The sequence below is a fragment of the Electrophorus electricus genome, chromosome 16 (genome assembly GCF_013358815.1).
Source record: "Electrophorus electricus isolate fEleEle1 chromosome 16, fEleEle1.pri, whole genome shotgun sequence".
Taxonomy (NCBI): Eukaryota; Metazoa; Chordata; class Actinopteri; order Gymnotiformes; family Gymnotidae; genus Electrophorus; species Electrophorus electricus.
In genome coordinates, this window is record NC_049550.1 from 14070393 (window position 1) to 14082892 (window position 12500).

General features: G+C 42.2%; 1 protein-coding gene across 1 annotated transcript in view; it reads right to left on the reverse strand.

Annotated features, from left to right (window-relative positions):
* Positions 1-12500, reverse strand: part of pkd1a (polycystic kidney disease 1a) — a 100370-nt gene that overhangs the window by 76016 nt on the left and 11854 nt on the right. The window contains exon 2 of the mRNA XM_035534595.1: positions 6655-6726. Coding sequence (XP_035390488.1) covers positions 6655-6726 — 72 coding nt within the window. The remainder of the gene's footprint in view (positions 1-6654; positions 6727-12500) is intronic.

Consider the following 12500-nt stretch of genomic DNA (forward strand, 5'->3'; position numbering starts at 1 on the left):
TAGTTGTTTTATAGTTGTGTTATAGTTGTGTTATTGTTGTGTTATAGTTGTGTTATTGTTATGTTATAGTTGTATTATAGTTGTGTTATAGTTGTGTTGTAGTTGTGTTGTAGTTGTGCTATAGTTGTTTTATAGTTGTGTTATTGTTGTGTTGTAGTTGTGTCATAGTTGTGTTGTAGTTGTGTTATAGTTGTGTTGTAGTTGTGTTGTAGTTGTGTTGTAGTTGTGTTGTTTTGTAGTTGTAGTGGCACGAGTCAGTTTGAAACACAAAGTGTTCTGGTGGTTGAAGTGTATTTGGCACCGAAGCTTAACTGATGTGCTGAGGTGTGCATTTCAAACACACACTGTGTGAAGAGTTCTGAAGAAGCGTGAAATTACTGTAAAAGACTAAAGTATATAATAATCATACTACAAATAACACAAAGAAGAACAACAATAGAAAAAACTGTAACAATATCAATGGCAGCTAACAGGATGTTAAATCCTTAAGTGGTGTAATTACATGGGTGAAAGAATAACAGATGGAGGAATGGACACACACTCACACACACTTACACACATGCACACACACACACACACGCGCACACACACACACTCACACTTACACACACACACACACACTCACACACACACACACACACACACTCACACACACACACACACACACACACACACACATACACACACACACATACACTCACACACACACACACACACACTTACACACACACACACGCGCACACACACACACACACACACTCACACACACACTCACACACTCACAGACAAACACACACACACACTCACACACTCACACACACACTCACACACACATGCACACACACACTCACAGACAAACACACACACAAACACACACACACACACACACTCACACACTCACAGACACACACATTCCCACCCACACACACTCACACAAACACACACACACACTCACAGACACACACTCACACACACACACACACACACACACACACTCACACACACTCACACACACACACACACACACACACACACACACTCACACACACACATTCACACACACTCACACACTTACACACATGCACACACACACACACACACGCGCGCACACACACACACTCACACTCACACACACACACAAACACACACACACACTCACACACACACACACACACACACACGTTGTGTGCCCTACTCCTAGAAAGATTTGTAGTTTTACGTGTTGGATCATGTCACTACATTGTGGAATTAGATTTCATATTTTTCGTGTAAAATCTCTCTCTCTGACCCTTTCTCTTTCTCTCTTTGCCAAGGGGACATTTGTGAGTATGAGAACGCCAAAAAATGAGCAGGAATGTTTTTTGGAACCTTTTTTTTTTTTTTAAAAAAGAGAAGATTTTGATATTTCTTGTTACTTTTTTATTTGGTTTAGTGTGAGGTGATCAGCCTGCATAACAGGACAGCCTGTGAGATGGTGCTATTGAAATATTTATGACATGTAGGTAAAGCAGCCCCCGGTGCTGGAGGTTCTGGTGAGGAGAGCCCCCTCGCTCTGGGTGAACTGGAGGTTCTGGTGAGGAGAGCCCCCTCGCTCTGGTTGAACTGGTGGTGGGAGGAATCTCTCAGCCTCCACTATGAAAGGATCTATTGTTTTGTTTCTTGACATGTTAATGGAGTTGCTCTATTGTTTACCATGGTGTTGCTATAAACGATAGTTTCCCCAGTGTTCTGCTCTCTAGAGTTACACTATCAACTCACGTTATTCCATCAGATCAATATACTCCCTTTATCAAAGACGAGGTATTAGTATGCAAATTGTCTGTTTGGACAATTAATGTCATGGGTCAAATAAGTTGCCCTTAACTGTTTTTTGGAGACACGTATTTACGATTTTGAAAAACAAGGCGAATTAATTCAGTGTGGTTTTAATTTAAGGATTGTATACACTGTCCACCTTAGAAACAAGAAAAAGTTCTGGATGCAGCAGAGAAGGCTGTTTCATCCAGACTTGCCCAGAGAAGATGGCTGGACCCCAACCATGTACCCATGGTGTCCACCAACTGAAGGTAGGAGAGTGTTGGAGGTGGGGGCACTGTGGTGATGGGGTAGGAGAGTGTTGGAGGTGGGGGCACTGTGGTGATGGGGGTGGGAGAGTGTTGGAGGTGGAGGCACTGTGGTGATGGGGTAGGAGAGTGTTGGAGGTGGGGGCACTGTGGTGATGGGGGTGGGAGAGTGTTGGAGGTGGGGGCACTGTGGTGATGGGGGTGGGAGAGTGTTGGAGGTGGGGGCACTGTGGTGATGGGTATAGGAGATTGTTGGAGGTGGGGGCACTGTGGTGATGGGGTAGGAGAGTGTTGGAGGTGGGGGCACTGTGGTGATGGGGGTAGAAGAGTGTTGGAGGTGGGGGCACTGTGGTGATGGGGTAGGAGAGTGTTGGTTGGGGGGATATAGTGATGGGGTAGGAGAGTGTTAGTTGATGGGTAAGAAGTGATGGGGAAATGTGATAATGGGGTAATAATGTGTGGAGTGGAGGCGGTACAGGTGCAGGTACAAGTGAGGGGGAAGATAAGGACAGCAGGAATAGGCAGTCTGTGGGCAGATGGAAGAGTTCTGTCGAGGCAGCTGCATCAGTGCTGGCTGGCTAAATGAAACAAGATGTGCCCTACTATCGCACGAGCAGTGCTGAACAGCTACAGGAGAAAAGCTGGGTGATGACATGGAATATAAATCTGCAGATGAATCATCCATTAATTACCTGATGAATCATCTGATGAATCATCTGATTCGAATATTTTCTTGTGTTCACAGACCTGAAGTTCTAGAAACATCTCTACCATGATAGTGACCAGAGATTTTCTAGAAAGTACTATTATTGGTAAAGGGGATATTGTGCAGGTTCTACACAGTCAGTTCTTGACTTGACTATTTGAGTTCAATGATGTTTCTCTCAACTGAAAGGCTTCTTCAGATCTAGAAGCTGATGAGGAGTGCCAAGTATTTAAGCTCTAATGGCGTCCTCCCCAGGAGGTGTTCCTGAGAGTCAATGACCCGCCCTGTCAAACTGTGGGTCCTTAGGATCACCGGAGCCAAGGTGTGCCCTCTTTGAAAGTTGTTGCCCTATCCTGCCATCATGGGACTTGTTCGGGTCACCAGGGTCACCAGGGTCACCAGGGTCGAGGTGTGGATGGGAGTTAAACTGCCTAGGAATGAATCTCAAGACTGCTTTGTAGGTGGCTGATAACTGGTGGCATATACACCCCCCGTTCAACTACAGACATTCTATCTGGACATAGATGGTCTCTGTTACTCCTTCTGCTATGACCATTTATCCAACTTCTTTGTCCTTTACTGAGTCACTATTTGCCTATTCGTAGTGACAAAAATAACATTATAAAAACTGGTCAAATGAACGGCTTCTAGAGGTTTACTGATCAGGACTTCTGTTTGAAGAAAACTGCGATGAAACTAAATCATGAACCTAACGGTGGCAGTAATGAGATGGTGTGAGCTTGTCTGCATGGTTTTATGCAGAGGGTTTGTTTGATTTCTTTAGCTCCTCTTTTCACTGTGCTCATGTTCAGGTCATGTTTGAACTTGAACCTTCAAGAGCTGATAGATTTCCAACTCCATCTTAATTCTATTAGAGACTGGCAGATCTTACCAGTTGCTTTGTTTGACCGTGGTCTTGCTTGTTGCATGTTGGGTGTGAGATATATGAGCCAACTGTCACAGCACAGCACCCTCCTCCTAGACTCTTCCCAATGTTTGTGTGACATCGTGTGTGTGTGTGTGTGTGTGTGTGTCTTTGTCATTTATTCCATCACGGATCAACTCGTCAACCTGCCGCAACTCCCACGTTACACCAGTGCGTGCATTAAGATTATGATCCCGTCCAGACAGAAAGCCTTGATTTGGCCATATATGCATATGTACAGTATGATGAAATGTTCCTCCTCACATATGCCAGCATCTTTGTGAGGTGAACTGGGGTCAGTCATTGTACAGCAGGGTCATCCATGATGGCAGAGCCAGGACTCAAACCCACAACCTTCTGACTGATAGTCCAAAGTTCTCCCCACTATCACAACTCTCAATACCAAAATGATACTTTTGCAAAAAATAAAGAGCTAATTAAATAAGTACATTTTTAAAAAGAGTCACACAGGATTGAAATGACTGAAAACAAAAATTAAAACTTTACAGCAGTTCTCATGCAAAATAAAGCAAGTAAAATAAATAATTAAATGAAATACTTCAAATTTTCCTGTTTTAAGGTTCCTCTTACATTAGGACCCATTTAAGGTCCTTAGCCAACTAGTGTGTCTATGCGGCTCTCTGCTGCTCCTTGTCTTGGGTGTGCAGGTTAAGATGGAGGAGCTGAACACTGGTTCTGATGCGCAGCTGGAGGCGGGACTGCACAGATCTGCTTGAACCTGAAGGAGTGGGTGGACGCAGCAGCTGGAGCTACAACGGAGCCACAGTGGGAGGTTGCAGGCGGCGCGGTTGGTGCCGGCGGTGCTGGTTTTGCGTGCTGTGTGGGTGGAGCTGGTGTCGCGGGTGCTGTGCACCTTGGCTGACCGTACAGACGAGCCTCCAGAAGGCAGGATCTGTTTTGCGTTTTGCTCAGATATTTACTGTCAGTTTTTTACTGGGATTTTACAGATTTTGACAGATTGAATGTTATAGAATTGTATCGTTTTAAACATTGCACTATTGAAAAAGACCTCTTGCGGAATCTAGAGCGCAGACTGGCACTCAACCGTGACCTCCGTGACCTGCATTTTAAAGAAACGCTTCATTTCCTTCGGTGTGAATTTTGAGGAACTAAGCCCTCCTTTCAATCTTTGCAACAGTGATGGGATTTGAGCAAGCTCCAAATAACTGCATCAGCGTCACTAAGGACATTAGCTCAGTGACACAGCCAAAGCGACGTCTCCAACATCTGAGAGTCCAAAGGAAATCAGAACCACATTGTTGCTGTTAAGAAAGCCGCACTGGCTGACCTGCTTGGCCTATCAGAGCACTGACGGTGGTCCAGTCCGAATGTGGTGTGAATGGATGCACCATCTATGTTCTGTTTGAGCTTCTCTGGTCAGAGACGCTCTATACCTGCCCTGTAGTATGAGACTGGCATTTCTTAGCAAACCTTTAAGAAATTCACAGGCATGACATGAGTTTTGTGTTTTATAATAGTGAATATCGCACGCAACTGGACCTGGAACGGGCTTTGTTGATGGCCTTCTAAAGTTGGCTAAGGAATCTATCTTAGAGCTGTGAGATGCTCTCCAAAGCACGGAAATTATGGAAAAGCACGGAGCACTGATGGGCTCCCAGTGGAATTGTCCAAGTTCTTTTGGACTTGTTCAGGTTCTTTTGTCCAGTGGTTGATAAGTAATGAGGCTCTGTCTACAAACTGCTCTCCAAGGCTTAATATCTGATCATGCTGATGGTATCACGATAATGGCAAAACAGAAAACAAACAAACAAAAACACAAAATGATATTAATCATCTAACCGGCACAACCTGGTTGACGGGACACTGGCTTGGTAGACGTGAAGAAGAGGTCTGAAATCCAGACTGGTTTTAACGCAGCCGTGAGAGAAGAACGCCTGTACTGGGGTGAAAAAGACTGCCGTCTTTTAGGATGTTTTTGTTTGATAGCGCACTCTTTTCTAAAAGTGCTCCGCTTGCACTCAGAGATGGAGAGCACAATGTGAGCTGGTGAACGTTATACTTGGGCAAACAGAACTGGCAGGATGGATAAGCAAGACGAGGACTGCTGTAGAGCTCAGGGACAGCCTTGCAGGGACAGCCTTGCAGGGACAGCCTTGCAGGAGCAGCCTTGCAGGGACAGCCTTGCAGGGACAGCCTTGCAGGAGCAGCCTTGCAGGGACAGCCTTGCAGGGACAGACTTGCAGGGACAGCCTTGCAGGAGCAGCCTTGCAGGAGCAGCCTTGCAGGGACAGCCTTGCAGGAGCAGCCTTGCAGGGGCAGACTTGCAGGGACAGCCTTGCAGGACAGCCTTGCAGGAGCAGCCTTGCAGGGACAGCCTTGCAGGGGCAGACTTGCAGGGACAGCCTTGTAGGAGCAGCCTTGCAGGGACAGCCTTGCAGGGACAGCCTTGCAGGAGCAGCCTTGCAGGGACAGACTTGCAGGGGCAGCCTTGCAGGGGCAGCCTTGCAGGAGCAGCCTTGCAGGGACAGCCTTGCAGGGGCAGCCTTGCAGGGATTGTGCCTACAAGGCCACTGAGAGACAGAACGCTCACTAGTTTTACATATTGTTTGGTCAGGAATGACCCAAACAAATCTGAAATGTGGAGTGGCTACCTGGGTACTCTGTAGAGTCATTTTTGGAGATTTCCTGAGTTAGACCAATTTTTTTACTTGGTTCCATTATGGGAGACATCTTATGGTTTTTAAAAATGTATCTGTTTTTTTCCTTTGTTAATTAGTTTGTGGTTATTGTAATGCGATTTTTCTTCATTAGTTTCATGTGGATCTTTTTTTGGTCTAGTATGTGAAGGTCAATAACATTCACTTCTCTCTCTTGCACATGCACACACACACAGACATACACATATACACATACACTGACATATATAGACACATACACACACACACACACACACACACACACACACACAGGGCACTTACAGCTCCTTGACTGCGGTGAGGCGATTGAACAGACTGGAGTCCACAGAAGAGATTCGGTTTTTGGAGAGATCTCTACAGGACAAGATAAGAGAGTGATTAATTGCATGACAAATACATAAACATATACGCACATGCATACACACACACACACACACACACACACACACACACACATACAGTGTGTATGTATAGTATATACACACATAGCACTGTATAATGTATATTACCTATAGAAGAGCATTGTGTACACGCACGGACAGTCTAAAAACCGAACTGAACTCATGGCGTGCACAAATCCATGCCCCACATTGAGGGATATTTTCAACATTATAAAGGTTTCAAGGTTATAAAATTAAGGTTTGTTATTGATTTTATATATTCATATTTATTTTGACCACATAGAGGCACAGTTGTAAGCTAGACAACGTAGGATATCTAACTAGCTGCCGGTCTGACTGATCGGACGCCTAATTGCAATGTAACCATAACAAAAAGTAAAATGTCTAGTAAGTGACCTTGGGCAAGAGCTCAGAATATTCCCACAAACTGTACTATCACCAACTCCAGTATGATGCTTGTGACTTATATGCAAAAATATTTTGCCAATATGAAAAACCTCATGTAGCTTAAACAAAACAAATGGAAGCAGGATAAAGACCCAGAGCAGCAGAGAAAAACAGCTGTTTATAAAGTATTTTTGCACACTGAATCCAGATATGTTTTCAGAATTTCTCCATCACCCATAATTGTTTTGTTCCATCTACCATAATCTACCAAAGTGCTTTTAGCTGTCTGCTTAGACAGGACTAATAGTTTATTATACTCACATATCATTATGTATAGCAGGCCTGTGGAAAATCATACCAAGGAAAGTAGAAAACTATTACTGCACTCTTAAATGGGATATTCAATATTGTACATATTTTAAGTCTAATAACAGCCTTATTTTTGAATAAATAACATATATTTATTGTAAAATACACTTCAAAAACATGCCTGAGAGAAACATCTGTAAAACAGATTTGAATTCAGCATAAAAAGTACTTTGAAGACCACATATTTTAGCTACTGGGACAAACATACACACACACACACACACACACACACACACACACGCGCACGCACACACACATTGTTGCCTGGTGTTATTAATGAGTTCTGATGAAGTAACTCAGTACTTGTATAGTCTTTTTAATAGATACTTTCTTACTTTTACTTAATTAATTTAAATGACTACTTTTACTTCTACTTGAGTAATTATTATTTAAAAGTAACACTATTTTTACTTTACTTTTACTTTTGGCTACTCTACCCACCTCTGCTAATCACAATTCTGTAACACTACAATTATCAACACTCATCACAATATTCCAACACTACATTTATTAACAATTACAATATTCCAACAATACCCTTATTAACACTCATCACAATATTCCAACACTACAGTTATTAACAATCACAATATTCCAACACTACCCTTATTAACACTCATTACAATATTCTAACACTACAGTTATTAACAATTACAATATTCCAACAATACCCTTATTAACACTCATCACAATATTCCAACACTACAGTTATTAACAATCACAATATTCCAACACTACCATTATTAACACTCATTACAATATTCTAACACTAGTTATTAACACTACATCACAATATTCTAACACTACAGTTTTTAACACTCATCACAATATTCTAACACTACAGTTATTAACACACATCATAATATTCTAACACTACAGTTATTAACACTCATTACAATATTCCAACACTGCAGTTATTAACACTCATCACAACTGACTACCATTGAAATGATTAGCAACAATGAAAATAACACTGGGAGGGCCAATCTCCCACTGAGTCACTGGAAAGTAAAACTATGACATCATGCTTCTAGAACATAACATGGATGTGACATCAGCTTTTGGAACAGAACATGGAGGTGACATCATGCTTTTGGAACAGAACATGGAGGTGACATCATGCTTTTGGAAAAGAACATAGAGGTGAAAACGTGCTTCTAGAACAGAAAATGGAGGTGACATCATGCTGCTGGAACAGAACATGGAGGTGATATCATACTTCTAGAACAGAACATAGAGATGACATCATGCTTCTGGAACAGAATATGAAGGTGACATCATGCTTCTAGAACAGAATATGAAGGTGAGGCTTTTGAAGCCCCACAAACATTACTGAAATATTACAGATGTCATACCACTACAATTATGAAATTGTAGATTAACTGATTAGATGAATTAAGCAAAATTCTTACACTAAAATTATTAAATGTTACATATTAATTAAGCATACAACAATAAATTGTTACTGATATGTAAAAATTAGAACAAAGTATAGAATATTCTGAAAGGCACTATGTTTCTGTCCTTTCACTGTATCCAAAATAATAATACAAACTCAAAACACATTAGTATTTTACTATTTCTAACATAAATATAATTGTGTTTATAAGTATTATTATGAACAGGACATGCTAGTCAACACATGCCAGCTGAAATGCCAGTCAGCACACACCAGTCAGTACACAGCAGTCAGCACACACCAGTCAGTACACACCAGTCAGTACACACCAGTCAGTACACAGCAGTCAACACACAGCAGTCAGCACACACCAGTCAGTACACAGCAGTCAACACACAGCAGTCAGCACACAGCAGTCAGTACACACCAGTCAACACACAGCAGTCAGCACACACCAGTCAACACACAGCAGTCAACACACAGCAGTCAGTACACACCAGTCAATACACAGCAGTCAACACACAGCAGTCAGTACACAGCAGTCAACACACAGCAGTCAACACACAGCAGTCAGTACACACCAGTCAGTACACAGCAGTCAGTACACAGCAGTCAGCACACACCAGTTGACACACACCAGTCAACACACAGCAGTCAGTACACAGCAGTCAACACACACCAGTCAGTACACACCAGTCAGTACACAGCAGTCAACACACACCAGTCAGTACACACCAGTCAGTACACACCAGTCAACACACAGCAGTCAACACACACCAGTCAGTACACACCAGTCAGTACACACCAGTCAACACACAGCAGTCAACACACAGCAGTCAGTACACACCAGTCAGTACACACCAGTCAACACACAGCAGTCAACACACACCAGTCAGTACACACCAGTCAGCACACAGCAGTCAGCACACAGCAGTCAGCACACACAGTCAGTACACAGCAGTCAGCACACACCAGTTGACACACAGCAGTCGACACACAGCAGTCAGCACACACCAGTCAACACACAGCAGTCAGCACACACCAGTCAACACACACCAGTCAGTACACACCAGTCAGTACACACCAGTCAACACACAGCAGTCAACACACAGCAGTCAGTACACACCAGTCAGTACACACCAGTCAGTACACAGCAGTCAGTACACACCAGTCAGTACACACCAGTCAACACACACCAGTCAACACACAGCAGTCAACACACAGCAGTCAGCACACACCAGTTGACACACAGCAGTCAGGACACACCAGTTAATGCACGCCTTTTTACCCATTTCACTTTTCACTAAGCTTGTTGACAAAGAGTTCAGATTAAAATGAGTCAGTTAGCAGAAAGCAGAAAGTCAGCATTAGGACACAGACTAGTTAGATGTCAGACTTGAGTTAAGCCTTCAGATCAGAGCAGTAAAACATTGCCACCTCCCCTGCGGTCTCCTGCCGCATGGAAATGTACTTGACGGATCAATTTACTTAATCAGATAATCAATCGGTTTCAGTATAAATCAGCTCAAGTCACACTGCAGGGCACACGGGAGTCTAGTGCAGCAAGAATGTGTGTGTGTGTGTGTGTGTGTGTGTGTGTGTGTGTGTTAGAACAGGATTCCCAAAAGGAAACATCTGTCCATTCCAGACAGACTGTGTAAGAGGGAGGGAAGGGTGTGTGTGTATGTGTGTGTGTGTGTGTGTGTGTGTGTCTGTGTGTGTCTGTGTGTGTGTGTGTGTGGGATGGGTTCCGTATGGTTCTGTCAAACGTCTCAGTCTTTACTGTCTTGGGTCCATCTTAGGTGGAATCTAACAGGCCCACATCAGCCGCTTGTGGGGTGGGCTTTAGGTCACCATGGAAACCCTTTGTTTGAAGGGATTTGATGAAAACATTTATTCAGGGTACCACTTCTATTATAATGATCATTAACTTTAGGCATGCAAGTGCCTGTGTGTGTGTGTGTGTGTGTGTGTGTCCTGGCCCCGATTTTCTGAGATTGAGATGGCACAGTATGCTCTCTCACAGCTGTGGGCTATAAACAGTTCTGAAGGAGCATTATGGCCCTGAACTGTCAGGACCACTGCGGACCACCGAACTGCAAGTTTAAAGATCCTTCTGCTTCAATGAGCAGTTGTGGGCGAGATTTCCTGTTGTCCTCTTCATTCATATGAAGAACATGAAATTCAAAATTTCAGTTAGAAACACTATATTATGAAAAACAGGTTTATTATTTTTAATTACTGCCCTACCTTTAGTAGAATTGCTGTTCTATCTTTAATAGAATTACTGCTCCACTTTTAGTAGAATTACTGCTCTACCTTCAATAGAATTATTGCTCTACTTTTAGTGGAATTGCTGCTCTACTTTTAGTAGAATTACTGTTCTACTTTTCATGGAATTACTGCTCTACTTTTCGTAGAATTACTGCTCTACGTTTCATAAAATTACTGCTCTAATTTTCATAAACATACTGCTCTATTTTTCATAAAATTACTGCTCTAATTTTCATAGAATTACTGTTCTACTTTTAATATATTTACTACTCTACTTTTCATAAAATTACTGCTCTACTTTTAGTAGAATTTCTGCTCTAATTTTCATAGAATTACTGTTCTACTTTTAATATAATTACTGCTCTACTTTTCATAAAATTACTGCTCTACTTTTTGTAGAATTACTGCTCTACTTTCAATACAATTACTGCTCTACTTTTCATAAAATTACCGCTCTACTTTTAGTAGAATTACTGCTTTACTTATAGTGTCTTATTTAGATGCAGAGCTGGTTTACTGATCAACCTGAGACAGAACTTTCCATCAAACCAACAGACCCCCTTGAAGAATGCGTGTGTGTGTGTGTGTGTGTGCACGCGTCTACACCAGGCTGCAATTTTAATACTGCAAAGATTGGAAAACTTGGAAAAAAATACTGAATCGAAATGGCAGAAATAATAAATGATAATAGTAAATGGAAAGCAGTGAACTTTGGAGAGACACATAGAGAAATTTCTTGAACTCATTAAAAGAAATTAAAAATTTCTTAATAACAAGAAATTAATATATGGTGCACATTGCTTTGAAGAGATATTAAATTTATTAAAATATATCAAATTTATTAACATATCAGCACAATATGTTTCAAATTGCAGTTTTAGAGAAAATAATCAAACTATTATTAACCAATCCGACGTGTGTATGTGTGAATCTACAGTAGATGTATAGAAGCTTTAGGATCTGTTTCATCTGTTTTCCTTTTTTTCTTTCTCCAGTTTTAATATCAATAATTCTGTTCATCACTTTAGCTATTAAAATTTGAATTTAAGGGGGGGGGGGGGAGAGAGAGAGAGAGAGAGAGAGAGAGAGAGAGAGAGAGAAAGACACGAGAGAAGAGGGAACATTCTTTCCTGTTTCCCAGGAGTCCCAGCGGGGCCAATCTCCCACTGAGTCACTGGAAAGTAAAACTATGATATCATGCTTCTAGAACATGGTGGTGAGGCATCTGAAGCCCCACAGACATGATGTCATACTTCCCAGAGCTGTACGCCCGACCTGGTGCACAGTAGCTCCAAGCG